At 34.4% G+C, this 20,174-nt stretch overlaps 1 protein-coding gene across 1 annotated transcript; it reads left to right on the top strand.

Annotated features, from left to right (window-relative positions):
• The first annotated feature begins 6,940 nt into the window (after positions 1–6,940).
• LOC134689581 (perlucin-like protein) lies at positions 6,941–16,002 on the top strand. Its single transcript, XM_063549550.1, has 5 exons — positions 6,941–7,023; positions 7,834–7,940; positions 8,593–8,683; positions 14,200–14,413; positions 15,873–16,002. Exons 1-5 carry the CDS (start codon positions 6,987–6,989, stop codon positions 15,904–15,906), a joined length of 483 nt encoding a protein of 160 aa, XP_063405620.1. The 5' UTR covers positions 6,941–6,986; the 3' UTR covers positions 15,907–16,002.
• The last annotated feature ends 4,172 nt before the right edge of the window (positions 16,003–20,174 follow it).

Consider the following 20,174-nt stretch of genomic DNA (forward strand, 5'->3'; position numbering starts at 1 on the left):
ACATTTTGACATATAGGAAGAATGAGATGTAAAATTATTAGAAAACTAGTCCTACCAAGGCAAGCCATTATTTCGATCTCCGTATAATTAAGCGCATACTATAGGCATCTTTTAATAAGGGTAAATTGAAGTATTGTTTGCTCTTTTTCTACTTTCAAACGTTGAGCACGATGTTCCTACAACCCCTAGGATTTAAAACAGAATCTTCGCAATTTCGTCCGCAAAAAAAAATAAAAATGTTAGAAAACACGAACCAGTATTAAAACAAATTAAATATATGTTTTGAATTATGTTTTTACAGCTCTTGATCATATCCTAAGTAATATCTAGTATATTTGAGTATTTAAATAAGAAAGCTATCTGAAAAAAAAACAGATGTCCAACGTTACATTTATAAAAAAAAAAATGTTTTAACTCTTATCTATAGTGATCCTATTTCTTATTCTCTGATCTTCTTTATTCTTGACAGGAACAACGACATGTGTCGATTCTTTGTGGCGTTAAAGCCGTTATTTTATTTTCGTTAACTCAACGACTGAAAGTAGATATAGCAGAAAAAGAATTAAAAGAGTAAGACGATTTTTATAATATCTTACAAAAGTACAAATATTTGCCTCATGTGATTTCAAATATTGCTGATTCAATAAAATCTTCTCTACACAGTCGTTTTTCAAACGGTAGTCATTTTGTCCAAGTTGATATCTCATTTTTCAAAGCAGTTAACGCGTATTTTTATAATTGATCAAAAAAATGCCAAGATTATTTTCCTATTAACTACATATTTAGGCCTTAAAGGAATAAAATGCTTCCATACATTACAAAACGGTAGCCAATGTGTCCAAATGTCTGAAAACGTCTAAAATCCTAAAGACGCTAATTTCCGACGTTGCATGTGCTAAGGTTTCAATCAAATGTTCATGATGATTAAAACAAATCGTGTTATGAAATTTGGAAAAAGAGGTTAATGATTGCTGCCGAAAAAAAAAGAATAGTGCATGTTGCTTAAGACTTTGCCCGGGAACATAGGTTCGACACAGGTTAAAACTTGCATTTTTTATTAATCGTATATAGCTTTTAACGAGCTATTTAAAAGAATTTGGAAATGGGGAAAAAATTCCATTACATGAACTTCGTCCAACTTTTGCAAAGACAAATTGGAGACACCAAGACAGTCCTCTAAATGTAAAATGCGAATTGAAATTCATGTTACGGAAGTACTCCGAAATAGATCATTTAAAGCCGTCGGCTAAGTAAGGTGCAATCACCAAAATTAAAAGACTTAATACCAGTTCACGGAATGCTTTACTTCGCGATTTGTCCTGCTATTCATGTTATAAATGTCGTGATGAAAGTAATTCCTGTCCTAGCGAAGCCGGAACTTTTCGTGCATGAAATGGAGGTAATTGAAAGGCGAAAACAGCGACGAAAACCGTTTCATCGAATTAATAAAAACCCGGGATCATATTTGCCGTTTTCGCGGACGATCCTGGAGTAGATTACTATATTTTGAAATGTATATATCTGAAGATGACTTGGGAAATAATTCTCAAGCTAAGGTTCCAGTAATTGAAGGGTGTATTTCGACAGCATATGTGCCAGGAAAAATACTATTTTATTAAAATTTAACCAAGGGTAAAAATGTTCGATTCACTTGCAGTGTGTCAGATTTATTTGTATTGGGGTTGAATTAAGATATAGAAAATTTACAATGACAGATGATATCACAGTGGATGATGTGCACCTTGAAAGTTAAACATCCTATGATAAAAAAGAAATATGGAAAACCGTATACATGTACTTCCGTCCCATTATTCATTCCTACATTACTTGAGACAGTACTGCATTTTTAGTTGAAATAACTTAAAGGGTAAACATCATTAAATCGATTTCCACAACTCGAGGTAATTTTTGATAAAAAATGACATCACAAAACGAACAGAACCAGAATCAACCAACGATATAAAAAAACGAATAAACTTGCAAAAAATAATCGAAGTCAAAATCCCTCTTCGACACTGCATTTTAAGTGTAACGTGTTGTAGGAACATCGTGCCCAACGTTTGAAAGTAGAAATAGAGCAATCAATACTTCAATTCACCCTTATGACAAGATGCCATGTAGTTTGCGATTATTTAAACGGAGATGGGATGCTTGACTTGCAAATTCAGTCCCCATACCAATCAACTGAATATTCTTCCAACTAATAGAAGTTGAATACACCCTTATCTTGCTGTACAGCACTTTTAATATCAACCCTGATGTTTGAATATTGGTTCAGTTATATTCTTTTTCTTATTCATATTCTTATTAAATTGGATAGGAATCTTTAGAATATATAAGTTTCTCACTGAAGGTATTCAAAGAAGGTAACCTAGGATTTTGCGACGATGCAAATATTAAACTTTACAATATAAATAGAAATCTTTAACAAATGAATTCAAATAGCAAAAGCTATGCATTTAACAAAATATATTCTTCATAAGCTTCATTTAAATTATTTAACAATAAAATACATTAAATATGAAATTTGGAGTTTTACCAAGTGAGCTAATAATTAAATAATAACACTGTCTGCCACACAGCATTTCGGGGACTCTCCCTCTGGTACAATGTATCTTTCCTCCCTCTTTTATAGGTGAGGGCTATGCGGGGGCTTTTCTAATTATAGGGGGCATAATGATGACCTATAGTTGTTAATTTCTGTGTCATTTAAACTCTTGCCAATCATAATACATATGCTTTTAAATATATACTAGAACACACCCGCGAAATCGCGGGCATTTAGAGCGTGGTTGAAAGAATGTAAAGTGTTGTAGGAAGAATTTTGTAAAAGATTTACTGACTTGTGAATTACGGGAAAAGTATCAGAAGTAATAGGTCCTTGCAGGGGACAGGAAAATGTTTTTTAACCCTCCTTCTTAATTTCCAAAATTCCTTTTTTTTTGTTTTCTATTAATTTCATTATGAACATACATGTAGTATATCATGAACATTCAAGTCAGGGGCCTGTAATTCAGTGGTTGTCGTTTGTTTATGTGTTTTATATTTGTTTTTCGTTTATTTTTTGTAAATACATAAGGCTGTTAGTATTTTCATTTGAATTGTTTTACATTGTCATTTCGGGGGCTTTTATATCAGACTATGCAGTATCGACTTTGCACATTGTTGAAGGCCATAAGGTGACTTTCAAATGTTAATTTCGGTGTCATTTTGGTCTCTTGTGGAGTGCTGTCTCGTTGGCATTCATACCTCATCTTCTTTTTTTGTAAAAAACTTAATGACTGGAGAATTTCAGAAAAGGTATCAAAAGTCAATTTAGGACAGGATAATTGTTTTTCTAGCCCGGCTCTTCCTTTTTCCACAAAAGAAATCCTTTTTTTTTTTGTTAGTTCTCTATTAATTTTAATGACACCTGGATAACTTTAGCGCTTACCGGTATACATGTATTATGAACATTCATAAAAGGGGGGATCGCACCGGGAGGGGTCCTGATCCCGATATCCCGGTCTTAAGAACATGAAATCCTGAGGTTCCGATTTTAATGTAAATTAAATATCTCGACATCCTGAAATTCGAAAAAAGAAATCTCGGATCTCGAAATGGTCAATCCTGAAATTTCTATCCTAAAAACACCCGTTCCCGACGTCCCAAAAAGGTCCAGCTTCATTTATTACTATAAATAAAGTGTATTTCTTTTAAATTCAATTTTCAGTTTAATAATCGATCCACTGATCATTCATTGATATATTATACAGACACTCTCTATTTAATAAACTCTGTGACCGCCGTGGATAGTAAACTTGAAAATGGTATCAGACAGAAAATACACTTTATTCCTAGTATATGTATTTGTATCAAAGTATACAATAAACGCAAGCCGGAGGTCTAATCTGAATTAAAATTTCGTCCAATGACGGATATCAGACAGACAAACACTTAATTGGTAGTATATAGTATGATAAAAGTATACAGAAAACGCAAACCGGAAGTCTAATCTGACTTAAAATTTCGTCCAATGACGGAAACATATCCAGACGCCTTTTTTCTCGTTTTTCTCCCAAAATAACTCAATCTGGATAATCATATGAATCGATGACAAATGCGATTATGCACTGTACATATAGGACACAGAGGCATGAAGATTAATTTATTGTGGAAAGAAGAGAAGCGACACCCAAAATGAGGTCTTCTCGTTTAATAGTATAGATAGCGATGTCGTTATTACGACATAGCTATGTCGTTTACGACATAGTGATGTCGTTATTACGACATGATATGTCGAAATTACGACATAGCGATGTCGAAATTACGACATAGCGATGTCGTTATAACGACATGGTATGTCGAAATTACCACATATCGATGTCGTTATAACGACATGTTATGTCGAAATTACGACATAATTTTTTTTTAATGGCCCTTATCGGCTTCCATACTTTAGTATATTTTTTCAAATTAAATTATTAGTCCTTTTTTACATATTGTCCCTTTCTTTTGTTCAGCAGCGGCGTTGTCGTGTGGCTTTGCACTTTATTTATGAGTTTATTGTTTTCTTCATACTGTTTAGCAGTATGTCATGTACAATTTCATTAATACGAAGAATTTGTGGTCTATGGTATATGAGACCAATACGAAGTATTTGTGGTATATGGTATATGAGACGGCATTGAGTAGTAATTCTGTTTTTTGAATACAGAATGAAGTTTGTTACAAGAGAAATATAATTTCTTTCGTTTGAACGTACTTAATAAGAGTGAAATTATTTTCTCTTGTTTGTTCATGATGTATGTAGGTGTCGTGCTTATCGCACGGTCATTTTTCCCGCCAAAACGGGGGTTTTGGTCATTCAGCACGACAGCGCCGAACCGTTAACACACATTTATCTAAAGTTTAATTCTTAAGTAAGTTGGTGAATTTTTATTTATAAGTCCCCCTTTTATCGTAATTATATGATTGATAGGACTGGAGGGTAGTTTTTTATGTTTGGAAAAAATATAAATTATATTGTTGAAATGGTGTATTGTGTATGCAAGTTATATGAATTGTTTCATATCTTTAATAAACTGAGCAGCGGCGTTGTCGTGTGGCTTTGCCTTTTTTTTTATATTTTATGAGTTTATTGTTTTCTCATACTGTTTAGCAGTATGTCATTTACAATTTCATCAATACGAAGTATTTGTGGTATATGGTATATGAGACCAATACGACGGCATTGAGTAGTAATTCTGTTTTTTTAATACAGAATGAAGTTTGTTACAAGAGAACATCATTAATGTGTGCTATATGACTGACTCGGCTGTTTCTGCATTGTACCGCTCATTATTATTTATCCATCAAACTACAAGTTTTGAAAACTGATACACGTACAACATGAAGTAAACCAATAGAAGAAACATATAGTTGTATTATGATTAGCATTTGCTTTTTAATGAAAACCCACCTAAGATACAATAAGAAGTCATAAATGTATAAATAAACTCATCATATTAAATACTAGGACTTAATTTTGTATATAGATCTACGCCAGACGCGAGTTTCGTCTACAAAAGACCACAGGTGCTTGAGGACAGGATCCTGTATGAGCCCCGTATAGTCCATCCCCCCTTTTTTTATTCATAAATGTCAGATTTTTCGATATATATCACTTATTTGTACCATATATATACTAATAAACCATATTTATGCTCTAAATATGCATGTTTACTATCAACGTGAATCTCAACAGTCGAGATTCACGTTGATAGTAAACATGCATATTTAGAGTATAAATATGGTATATTAGTATATATATGGTACAAATAAGTACAAATAAGTGATATATATCGAAAAATCTGAGATTTATGAATAAAAAAAAAGGGGGGAGGGACTATATGGGGCTCATACAGGATCCTGTCCTCAAGCACCTGTGCAAAAGACTCATCAGTGACGCTCGAATCCAAAAAAGTCCCCTTTGAATTGTATTCACCCTCTATGGATCCGTAAGGGGTCAGTAGTTAAACGTATTACGAATTTATCGCAAGCCGGACTCTTTCTGCTGCGTTATGTTGAAAAATAAACAATGAAACCACAGGTGATTGAGGACAGGATCCTGTATAAGCCCCATATAGTCCCACCCCCTTTTTTTTTTTATTCATAAATCTCAGATTTTTCGATGTATATCACTTATTTGTACTTATTTGTACTTATTTGTACCATATATATACTAATATACCATATTTATTCTCTAAATATGCATGTTTACTATCAACGTGAATCTCGACTGTCGAGATTCACGTTGATAGTAAACATGCATATTTAATGTATAAATTTGGTTTATAAGTATATGTATGGTACAAATAAGTGATATATATCGAAAAATCAGGATTAGCTGCTGTTTTTTTTTGGAGGTTGAAAAAGTCAAATTAGAAGACATATTTTGTCCATCATCCTAGTATTAATTTCATTCCAATTATGCAAATGTGATGTTTTTTAAAATAAGCGAAAGTCTATATAAAAAAAAAAGTTCTACTGAACCTGTTTTTATTGACATTATAAACAGTGGCGGATCCAGAAATTTTCATAAGTGGGGGCCCTCTGACTGCCTAAGAGGGGGCCGCCCCAGTCACGCTTCAGTAATTCCCTATATATATAAGCAACCATTTTTTTTCACAAAAAGGGGGGCGCCCCCCCCTTAAATCCGCCTCTGATAAAAGCCTCCTGCAAGGTTACATCACCAATAAGTTATTGTTAATGCAGAAGATGCTGTATTGATCCTAACGCGTACTGCATTGATTTGTGATGTCATCACCTGACTGTTTTGTGTAAAAATGAAATCGGACTTGGGGAAAACGGAATATCTCTGAACGAAAAAAGCGTCTACTTGTTTACCGCTTGAAATTATTTATTCTATGTAGTATTATGATAAAAAGCGAATGATTACACTGAACTACATAATAAAGATAAGACGAGGATCCTCATTTTTAACCTACGAAGACCATTTGGATATAATGTCGTGTTTATGGTATTTCAGACTTATAATTTCTTGTAAGTTAATATTTATGACACTGAATAAACACATATAGGTCAGTGGTTGTTTGATCAGAGGCGGATTTAGGGGGGCCAAGGGGGCCCGGGCTCCCCCTTTTTGGGAAAAAATTTGGTTGCTTATAGGGAATCACTGAAGCATGACTGGAGCGGGCCCCCTCTTAGGTCAGTCAGGGGGCCCCCACTTATGAAAAAATTCGGATCCTCCACTGTTGATTGATGTCTGTCATATTTTTCGATGTTTCATTCATAAAACAGTTCATTGATTTTTCTCGTTCACAATATAATTGCTGACTATTCAGTATGATATTTACTCATTAGTGAAGGCCGTACGGTGCCTTATGTGCATGTCTTATGTGCTTGCATTCACGTCATTTATTAATTGGTTTAATTGGCATTCATTTTAATCTTCCTAATTTTATACGCAGATCCCGAGAAGGTAATCAAACACAAGCCAAAGAAAAATAGACAAAAAAAAACGGTGATAAACATGTGAAATCCCTCCGCATGTTTGCGCCTGTCCCAAGTCAAGAGACTCTGGTATTGGATAGTCTTGTTTGATTTTTAATTTTAGTTTATTTATATATTTCGGAGTAGTAGGACAAGGATAAGTTGAGTTTCCTCCATTTATCTCTGGGTCTGTTTTTCGTTTTTTCGTTTTTTTTCTTCTTGTGTCCATTTCAGGGCTCCTTGGTCATGTCTGCAACTGGTTTGAGAAGAACATGACATTTCACTTATGTTTAAACTTCTTATGCACTAGTATCTAAAATGTAATTGATACTTTCGGTTGTATTTGACCTTTTCTTTTAGTGTGTCTATCCGGGTATGTCTTGTGTCAGTGCAGAGCTGGGTGGAAATACCATGCTGGAATGTGTTTTTATTTTAGTGACGAGAAGAAATCCTGGTACGAAGCTGCAGTAAGTGCAAACAAACCATAAGAATAGAAAATGTATTTCAGCTTATTAAAAAAGTCAATGATTTTCCCCTCATTTTTTCATATTTGTTTTCCTTTTCTTCAAACTCACAATCCTGCGCATCACTTTCGCGATTGAAGATAAAAAAAAAATCTTTTTTTTTTGTGCTTGACAGAAGAAAACAGTACACGTCAGATTGTTTTGCTAGCGTCATTCGCAAGTCATTCAAAATTCGGAATCTGAATTTTGAAATTGATGTATTCCTCTCGTATTTTCATAAAATTGGTAATATCAAAATAATTGAAAAACCGAACTATAAGGTAAACTCAAAATAAGAACAGGTGGGGTTTCGGGGAGTAGTGAAATATTATCTGAGAAAATATTACATGTAGTATATCAACAAACGAAACGACAGGAAAAAACACTAGTCACATTTCTTACTTGATACAGGTATTTCCGAAGATAATTGTGAGTTAATTAAACCTGATGTAGTAGCTAGGTACGAGGTACACGTATAGACCACTAGTTACCTGCTGTTAATAAAAGTACTCATTAGACGAAGCAACAGCAACGGACGATATAGTACATAGACCGAACATGTAAATTTGATGTGAAAAAAATGTACATTTTAGATAATTAGTTTTCCCTTTTATAGGTTAATTGCAGAACGCACAGAAGTTCGTTGGTAATAGTTAACACACATGATATCAATACATTCGTTGTAAATCAAATCAACAGGCATGGAGGTATTTATACATAGGCGAATCCAGGGTGCCTGGGAATCCAACCCCCTCTCCCTTTTAGAGGGAAAATCAAATCAACAGACATGGAGGTATTTATACAAAGGCGAATCTAGGGTACCTGGGGAGCGCGCCCCTCCCCCTTTTAGAGGGAAAACTTGATTGATTATATAGAGCATCACTGAAGCGTGACTGGATCGGTCCCCTTAGGTCAGTCATCTCCCCAACAAAAAGTTCTGGATCCGCCACTGGTAGATGTCTTTTCAATCGGGTGACTCCGCTTTTTTCCATCCATCAGATGGATGTATTGAAACGGCCGATTTGTGACGAATTGCAGTGTTTTACAGGAGTCGAGATGGGTTTTTCCAAAAAAAATATTAGTGTCCTTAAAAAATGATACAAAAAAAAGACGCCAAAAAATAAGAATCAAACCATAATTCTGTGTTAAATATATAGATTAGATAATAATGAGTTAAATTAAACAATTGGGGAAAAAAGAGAGAAAACTAGTTTTATAAAAAATAAAAATCCAGAAATAAACACTCAATACATTCCCATGCAGAATAAACAGAGCAACAATGAAAGAAGGGTTCCTTAAACTCATAAGGGTTAACACAAAAAAGGAGTTTTCGACACATAATCTAATAAAATTGAGAATGGAAATGGGGAATGTTTCAAAGAGACAACAATCCGACCATACAGAAGACAACAGCAGAAGGTCACCAACAGGTCTTTAATGCAGCGAGAAATTTCCGCACCAGGAGGCGTCTTTCAGCTGGCCCCCAATACAAACTAAAATCTGATGGTACTGCCGATTTATTTTTTTGTAAGATCATACTGGGCAGATGGTACTGATGATTTATTGTTTGTAGGATCATACTGGACAGATGGTACTGACGATTTATTTGTTTGTAGCATCATACTGGGCAGATGGTACTGACGATTAATTTGTTTGTAGGATCATACTGGGCAGATGGTACTGACGATTTTATTTGTTTGTAGGATCGTATTGGACAGATGGTACTGACGATTTATTTGTTTGTAGGATCAAACAATACAGATGTTACTGACGATTTATTTGTTTGTATGATCATACAGATTGGTACTGACGGTTTATTTATTTGTATGATCATACTAGACAGATGGTACTGACGATTGATTTGTTTGTAGGATCATACTGGACAGATGGTACTGACGAGTTATTTGTTTGTAGGATCATATTGGACAGATGGTACTGACGATCTATATGTTTGTAGAATCATACTGGACAGATGGTAATGACGGTTTATATTTTTGTAGGATCATACTGGATAGATGGTTCTGACGATTAATGTGTTTGTAGGATCATACTGGACAATTGGTTCTGACGATTAATGTGTTTGTATGATCATACTGGACAGACGGTACTCGGACGATATATTTGTTTGTATGATCATACTGGACAAATGGTACTGACGATTTATTTGTTTGAAGGATCATACTTGACAGATGGTACTGACGATTTATTTGTTTGTAGGATCATACTGGACAGATGGTACAGACGATTTGTTTGTTTGTAGCATCATACTTGACAGATGGTACTGACGACTTATTTGTTTGTAGGATTATACTGGACAGATGGTACAGACGATTTATTTGTTTGTAGGATCATACTTGACAGTTGGTACTAACGATTTTTTTGTGTGTAGCATCATACTGGACAGATGGTACTGACGATTTGTAAGATCATACTGGGCAGATGGTACTGATGATTTATTGTTTGTAGGATCATACTGGACAGATGGTACTGACGATTTATTTGTTTGTAGCATCATACTGGGCAGATGGTACTGACGATTAATTTGTTTGTAGGATCATACTGGGCAGATGGTACTGACGATTTTATTTGTTTGTAGGATCGTATTGGACAGATGGTACTGACGATTTATTTGTTTGTAGGATCAAACAATACAGATGTTACTGACGATTTATTTGTTTGTATGATCATACAGATTGGTACTGACGGTTTATTTATTTGTATGATCATACTAGACAGATGGTACTGACGATTGATTTGTTTGTAGGATCATACTGGACAGATGGTACTGACGAGTTATTTGTTTGTAGGATCATATTGGACAGATGGTACTGACGATCTATATGTTTGTAGAATCATACTGGACAGATGGTAATGACGGTTTATATTTTTGTAGGATCATACTGGATAGATGGTTCTGACGATTAATGTGTTTGTAGGAGATTAATGTGTTTGTAGGATCATACTGGACAGATGGTTCTGACGATTAATGTGTTTGTATGATCATACTGGACAGACGGTACTCGGACGATATATTTGTTTGTATGATCATACTGGACAAATGGTACTGACGATTTATTTGTTTGAAGGATCATACTTGACAGATGGTACTGACGATTTATTTGTTTGTAGGATCATACTGGACAGATGGTACAGACGATTTGTTTGTTTGTAGCATCATACTTGACAGATGGTACTGACGACTTATTTGTTTGTAGGATTATACTGGACAGATGGTACAGACGATTTATTTGTTTGTAGGATCATACTTGACAGTTGGTACTAACGATTTTTTTTTGTGTAGCATCATACTGGACAGATGGTACTGACGATTTATTTGTTTGAATGATCATACTGGACAGATGGTACTGACGACTTATTTGATTATGGGATCATACTTGACAGTTGGTACTAACGATTTTTTTGTGTGTAGCATCATACTGGACAGATGGTACTGACGATTTATTTGTTTGAATGATCATACTGGACAGATGGTACTGACGACTTATTTGATTATAGGATCATACTGAGCAGATGGTACCGATGATAACTTTGTTTGTAGGATCATACTGGAATAATGGTACTGACGATATATTTGTTTGTAGGATCATACTCGACAGATGGTACATGCGGTTTATTTGTTTGAACAATCATACTGGACAGATGAAACTGACGATTTATTTGTTTATGGGATCATACTTGACAGATGGTACTGATGTTTTATTTTTTTGTAGGATCATACTGGACAGATGGTACTGGCGATTTATTTGTTTGTAGGATCATACTGGACAGGTGGTACTGACGAGTTATTTGTTTGTAGGATCATACGGGACAGATGGTACTGACGATTTATTTGTTTGTAGGATCATACTGGACAGATGGTACTCGGACTATATATTTGTTTGTATGATCATACTGGACAGATGGTACTGACGAGTTTTTTGTTTGTAGGATCATACTGGACAGATGGTACAGACGATTTGTTTGTTTGTAGGATCCTACTGGATAGATGGAACAGACAATTTATTTTTTTGTAGGATCATACTTGACAGATGGTCCTGACAATTTATTTGTTTGAAGGATCATACTTGACAGATGGTACAGACGATATATTTGTTTGTATGATCATACTGGTCAGATGATACTGACGATTTATTTGTTTGTAGGATCATACTGGACAGATGGTACAGACGATTTGTTTGTTTGTAGGATCATACTAGACAGATGGTACTGACGATTTATTTCTTTGTATGATCATACTGGACAGATGGTACTGACGATTTATTTGTTTGTAGGATCATACTGGACAGATGGTACAGACGATTTATTTGTTTGTAGGATCATATTTGACAGATGGTACTAAAGATTTATTTGATTGTAGCATCATACTTGACAGATTGTACTGACGATTTATTTGTTTGTAGAATCATACTTGACAGATTGTACAGACGATTTATTTGTTTATAGGATCATAACTTGACAGCTGGTACTGACGATTTATTTGTTTGTAGGATCATACTGGACAGATGGTACTGATGGTTTATTTGTTTGTAGGATCATAATTGACAGATGGTACTGACAGTTTATTTGTTTGTAGGATCATACTGGACAGATGGTACAGACGATTTGTTTGTTTGTAGGATCCTACTGGATAGATGGAACAGACAATTTATTTGTTTGTAGGATCATACTTGACAGATGGTCCTGACAATTTATTTGTTTGAAGGATCATACTTGACAGATGGTACAGACGATATATTTGTTTGTATGATCATACTGGACAGATGATACTGACGATTTATTTGTTTCTATGATCATACTGGACAGATGGTACTGACGAGTTATTTGTTTGTAGGATCATACTGGACAGATGGTACTGACGAGTTATTTATTTGTATGATAATACTTGACAGATGGCACTGACGATTTATTTGTTTATAGGATCATACTTGACAGATGGTACTGACGATTTATTTGTTTATAGGATCATACTTGATAGATGGTACTGACGATTTATTTGTTTGAAGGATCATACTGGAAAGATTGTACTTCGACGATTTATTTGTTTGTAGGGTCATACTGGACAGATGGTACTGACGATTTATTTATTTGTATGATAATACTTGACAGATGGTACTGACGATTTATTTGTTTGTAGGATCATACTGGACAGATGGAACTGATGATTTATTTGTTTGTAGGATCATACTGGACAGATGGTACTGACGATTCATTTGTTTATAGGATTATACTGGACAGATGGTACTGACGATCTATTTGTTTGTAGGATCATACTGGACAGATGGCACTGACGATTTATTTGTTGATAGGATTATACTGGACAGATGGTACTGACGATCTATTTGTTTGTAGGATCATACTGGACAGATGGCACTGACGATTTATTTGTTTATAGGATCATACTTGACAGATGGTACTGACGATTTATTTGTTTATAGGATCATACTGGACAGATGGCACTGACGATCTATTTGTTTATATGATCATATACTAGACAGATGGTACTGACGATTTTTTTTTTGATAGGATCATATTTGACAGATGGTACTGACGATTTATTTGTTTGTAGGATCATACTGAACAGATGGTACCGATGATTAATTTGTTTGTAGGATCATACTGGACAGATGGTACTGACGATTATTTGTTTGTAGGATCATACTGGACAGATGGTATTGACGATTATTTGTTTGTAGGATCATACTGGACAGATGGTACTTGCGGTTTATTTGTTTGAAGGATCATACTGGACAGATGGTACTGACGATTTATTTGTTGATAGGATCGTACTTGACAGATGGCACTGACGATTTATTTGATTGTAGGATCATACTTGACAGATGGTACAGACGATTTATTTGTTTATAGGATCATAACTGGACAGCTGGTACTGACGATTTATTTGTTGGTAGGATCATACTGGACAGATGGTACTGATGGTTTATTTGTTGGTAGGATCATAATTGACAGATGGTACTGACGGTTTATTTGTTTATAGGATCATACTGGACAGATGGAACTGATGATTTATTTGTTTGTATGATCATACAGATTGGTACTGACGATTTATTTGTTTGTATGATCATACAGATTGGTACTGACGATTTATTTGTTTGTAGGATCATACTGGACAGATGGTACTGACGATTTATTTGTTTGTAGGATCATACTGGACAGATGGTACTGACGGTTTATTTGTTTGTAGGATCATACTGGACAGATGGTACTGATGATTTTCAAGAAGGAGAATGGGAATGGCCATCTAGTGGTCAGCTCTTTAACTTTACAAATTGGTATCACGGACAACCAGATAATCACCACAGTCAGGGAGAGGATTGTTTAGCGATTCACGCACAGCATTCTAGCACGTGGTTTGATGATCAGTGTACATTAAAACAGAAATATGTATGCTATGAAAGGTTAGTTTAAGGTCGAAAAAGCATAGACATGGACATTTTTATTATTCTAATCAAGATTTTCTGAAATGAAGAAAAACAACTAATGCTTTATTTCTGTACGAACAGCTTATTGGATTTATACGTGATCAGTGTAATAATAATCGGTCAAAAAAACAATATACAGCATAATCACACTTATTTCGAGTAAGAGCGTTACAGTCATTTTTACTAAATAAACTAACACGTACGCAAATAAATATAACACAGTTTGTATAATCAATTTTGAGCATAAGACAAAAAAACAAATCTATGGAGGGAGCTCAACCTGGTAAAGAGAGACAACTCTTATTAAATGCATATGTACACATCTACAAAAACAAACAAAATATTATTATCGAAACTTTATTATATAGATACGTTACGTGTCGTATCTGCGTTTTCTAAAAGCAACTTAAAATATTAAAATCACCACTTTAGTGCCGTGTTGTCATTTGATCTTTGGTGGGTAGTTAGTTGTCTCATCATACCACATCTCCTTATACTGTCCTATACTATTTGTATACGTATGATTAAAAAAACGTCTAGATTCAAGAGGTGAGTTGACCGCACTTGTATATGAACCACGTACACACGAAGAAAGAAAGTAATATTTCACGATTTTCTTTTAATTTTTTGTTGTCTCATTGACGTATATATAAAGAAGGAGATGTGATAAATGGGATGTTTGCCTGTAAGACAACTATCATCCAAAGACCTGTCATAGTTGACGTATATGTAAAGAGGGAGATGTGATAAATGGGATGTTTGCCAGTAAGACAACTACAAATGTATCATCCAAAGACCTATGTCTGTTGCTTTCTCCTTGACGTATATATAAAGAGGGAGATGTGATATATGAAATGACAACTATCATCCAAAGACCTATCATAGTTGACGTATATGTAAAGAGGGAGATGTGATAAATGGGATGATTGCCAGTAAGACAACTATCATCCAAAGACCTATCATAGTTGACGTATATGTGAAGAGGGAGATGTGATAAATGGGATGATTGCCAGTAAGACAACTATCATCCAAAGACCTATCATAGTTGACGTATATGTAAAGAGGGAGATGTGATAAATGGGATGATTGCCAGTAAGACAACTATCATCCAAAGACCTATCATAGTTGACGTATATGTAAAGAGGGAGATGTGATAAATGGGATGATTGCCAGTAAGACAACTATCATCCAAAGACCTATCATAGTTGACGTATATGTAAAGAGGGAGATGTGATAAATGGGATGTTTGCCAGTAAGACAACTATCATTCAAAGACCTATGTCTGTTGCTTTCTCCTTGACGTATATATAAAGAGGGAGATGTGATATATGAGATGACAACTATTATCCAAAGACCTAGTCTACTTTTGTACAGTACTTATGCAATAACTGTTCTACGTGCATGCTCTTTGGGTTCACTTTGATTTTTGTTTCAGCTCGATCCAGGACGGTGGTTTTGTCATTGGATAAACAGTTGTACCTTCAATACTGTTATGACTAACAATAAAGTTCAAAAGCTGATGGATTTTGATTCTTAGTACCACAGCTTTTGAAAAAAATAGTCAATATTTGTTTTTTTAATTGTTCGTCGGAGTTTGCTATCGAAGGCCGCTGTTCTATCCGGCTACTCCGGCTCCTTTCGCCAATAAGAACTGAGCGCCCCCATATAACACAATAGAGTTGAACGTGGCGTTAAAGACTAATCAATAAAGCAAGCAGGTTTTTTACAATTGTTCGTGATTTTCATCAATATTTTTGTTTATAAAGCAAATTTATGACCATGCATTAACTGACAAAATATGTTTTGGTTACTAGTAATAATAATTATTATGTTCACAAATAAATTGCGGACGACCAATGCAAAGAAACTGAAGTCAACTATTTCAGTCTGAGGAGTGCGATTCACTTGCAAAAAGTGTCTACCAGTCAGGATCAGTCAGATTGTGTTATGCTGTATAAATAACTAGCAACATCCAGCCCGAATGAGGAGCTCTATTTAGCGAAATATCTAACCCTTTAAACTTTTAAGAACACTTACAAAAAAATACCTCTTTGCAGGGCAGTCAGTACTGCCGTCAGTAAGTATAGTTTGTTTGTTTAACAAGACAATATCTGTGCCTACGTAAAAAAATGTCCTCATGTTCCACTGATAGATTAAATCTCTCGACCTTCATTCTGTAACGTCATCTTTGGCTTTTTTTTTAACTGATTTGGATTCGAGCCTCATTTTTGAGTCCTTTGTAGACGAAACGCGCGTCAGGCGTATATACAAAATTTAGTCCTGGTATCTATGATGAGTTTATTTATAATGTGTATAGAGCATTCCTTTTAACTTATAGTTATGCATCAAACATGCACAACAGCCTGATGGTGTATAAAAATAACAAATAAAAATCTATGAACCAACCAACCAAATGGTTTCGTTTTCTCATCATGCTCATATACAATGTAAAGCAGTGGTAAATATTTCCAAACTTATCCATAGGACAGGAATGACGAATTGATTGGAAACTCCCATTATATGTAGATAGCTAATTTAAAATTGACGCAATGATTAATTTCTCAAAACCCTAGCTGTGAGATTAACGGTTTCACTTTCTCTTATTTCCCCTAACTTTGATGACCATCCTCACGATAATTTTGGAATTCTCACGCTTATATAGAATTTGCATCACCGTTCGTCTGGCAATTACCCAAATTAAATGAAATACGATATTAAAATATCTATAAAGTCATCTTTCACTTCCGTATGTTATTTAAATCACTATAACACTTAACATGCACAAGTAGTTCAACTTTAAATTTAGTTTTTCAAAAGAATATTCACTTCCTTGTTGGTAATTGTAAAGAAAAACAACAAGATAACACAGGTAGGCCATTTATAGTAGTTAAAATAGGGTCATTTTTTTTTAATCCTCTTAGGGCCCTTCATACGAGACATCCTCATAGGTTTTGTCATTTTAGACAACACAGGTAGGCCATGCATAGTCACTATAATAGGTTAATTTTTATATAACCCTCGGGCTTTTATACGAGACATCCTCATAGGTTTTGTCATTTGGGACAACACAGGTAGGCCATGCATAGTCACTATAATAGGCTAATATTTATATAACCCTCGGGCTTTTCCTGCGAGACATCCTCATAGGTTTTATCATTTCGGACAACACAGGTAGGCCATGCATGGCTTTTCATTCGGGACAACATAGGTAGGCCATGTTTAGTCACTGTAATAGTCTTATTTTTATATAACCCTCGGGCTTTTCACTCGGGGCAACATAGGTAAGCCATGTATAATAATCATATAAATATGGTTATCTATATATCAATCTCTAGTGGCTTTTCATTCGGGACATGAATAGTAATTATAATATCTCCATGACCCTTTCAGGGCTTTTCACTAAGATTTCCAGTGCCAATTTTGCATTTTGTACTCATTTTTTAATGCAAATGGATTCCTATTCGGTTTCACTAACCATCTATTTCTAATTAGACCACATCAATTCATTAAAGCAATATGCTGTCCTCAGTTCTATAAAAGTTTACCGTGTGTAAATAGAAATGCATGTATGATTAACACTTATAAAAGTATTTGCATGCATGTTATTAGAAAAAGTTAACATGTACATTTTGTCATGTCGGAACCGCCTTTTATAGCTGACTGAACGGTATGGGGTTTTGCTCGTTTACAATGACACATGCTCATTTATAATGACACATATTTGTTTGCTCTCTCGTCGTTAGATCTCTGATGTATGGTTGTTTCATTGGCTGTCATCCTCTTATTTTTCTATAGCTGTATTCATCTTTTGTTAACTTTTTTTTACTTTGAAACGAATATTTTGAACAAAACTGTCAGCAGACTTTACGAATAAATAAGAAGATGTGACATGAGTGCTAATGAGACAACTCTCCGTCCATGTCAAATTTTAAAAAAGTAATCATTTATAGGACAAAATACAGGTTTCAACACAGAGCCCATTGACTCACACTGAACAGCAAGCTATAAAGGGCCCCAAAATGACTAGTGTAAAATAATTCATACAGGAAAACCAACGGTCTGATATATGTAAAACATGAGAAAAGAGAAATACTTATGAACCATGTAAACAAACGACAACCACTGAACGAGAGACTCTAAATAGAACTGAAATTGTCATGCTCGATGTTAATATTAATATTATTTTAAAATAAATAATCAGATCTTATTAGTTACTTCGAAAAAAACACTTTTTGTTTGGTAACAAAATCCAAGTATTTCATCTCGTATACAAAAACACTGTAAACAATAAACCCTTTGAACTGAACAGTTTTAAAAACACTATATGAACTATATAAAATATGGATCCTCATTAAATGTAGATAATATAAAAGGAAATAGTGTTTGTTCATGTAAGTTAATGAAAAAACAACTTAATTACGACACAAAAATGAAAAGACAATTACTTATCAAAAAACGATATTCAATAATAAAAAAAGAAAAGTACCTATATGTCTTGAATCGAATCATTTCTCAACGGTTTTGCTTTACGTCATATAGGCCATGTCTTTATTTTTGTTTCTGTTTTTTTTCTAAATATCTTAGGTGCTTTTATAGTTGTTCTTCATCTCAAACTTAGAGTTTAGCCTTTAATGAGCAAAAGGATAAATCTCATTGCAAGTTTAACGTGAACCCAAAACGTTGGTTTGGATGCAATTCTATGCCATCTTTCATTTTCGATCAGTGTTAAAATAAAAAGCGTACAAGAAGACTGAATGTGTAATAAAATAAGAAATGCAGAGTCAACTCTTATTGAATTAAACAAGAATAAAAATATTATTGTCAAAAACAGGTACATATTATACATAAAATTGAGAATGGAAACGAGGAACGTGTCAATAAAAAACGACAACAACACGACCAAAGACCGGAGAACAACCGTAGGTTCCTGCATACTGGGTCTGCAATACAGCGAAAACATCTTTAAAAGAACGTTAAGAGAGTGTTTCGAGAGATTAAAAATGTTAAGAATCTGTTGTTGATTGGCTATTTATGGCTTCAATATAATACTATTGTCTATTCTAATTTCTTTACTAATCTATAAACTAAACCCACTAAGTAACATGTACCTGAAAATAATATAAACAAAATAATAGAAAACACAGTAGTTAACAATCTAATCCTTTTCTCTTTTCATTAGAAATGTTAATGTCCAAATAAAAATGAAAATGAAGGCAATTAAAATGTAATAGTATCAAGTATTTATCTAATCTTTCTTCTCCCTTTTTTTTTGTCAGTTGCACTTATTACAAAAGGCTTAAATTCAAAAGTCCTTTTTCAAAACAACGTAAGATGTCTTGTCCAGAAGCACCATGCTTTGTAAGAACATTGGCAATTTGTTCATTAGTCTGAATCCATTTTACTTCTTTAAGCTCTCCATCTTGAAGTAGTTGCTTTATTGCATTGATCTCCACCCTCAACCTCTTTTCTCCAACAGGTTTATCAGAGTATATTGCATGATAAAGGTCTTTGTTGTCAACGAAACAATCTACTGGAGTATGCATCAAATCGTTCTCATTATGCATTAATTCCTTAAACAGAGCTGATAAAGATATAACACAGTCCACACCATCAGCTAAGGCCAAGGCTTCACTTGCCAAAGTACAACGTACAACCCTTCTTAATTTCTTAGACTGCCAAGTGATTGGGTTCACTTTACCATCTTCGCCCATCAAAAACACAACGTAAGCACCCTGAC

The sequence above is a fragment of the Mytilus trossulus genome, chromosome 11 (assembly GCF_036588685.1).
Source record: "Mytilus trossulus isolate FHL-02 chromosome 11, PNRI_Mtr1.1.1.hap1, whole genome shotgun sequence".
Lineage (NCBI taxonomy): Eukaryota > Metazoa > Mollusca > Bivalvia > Mytilida > Mytilidae > Mytilus > Mytilus trossulus.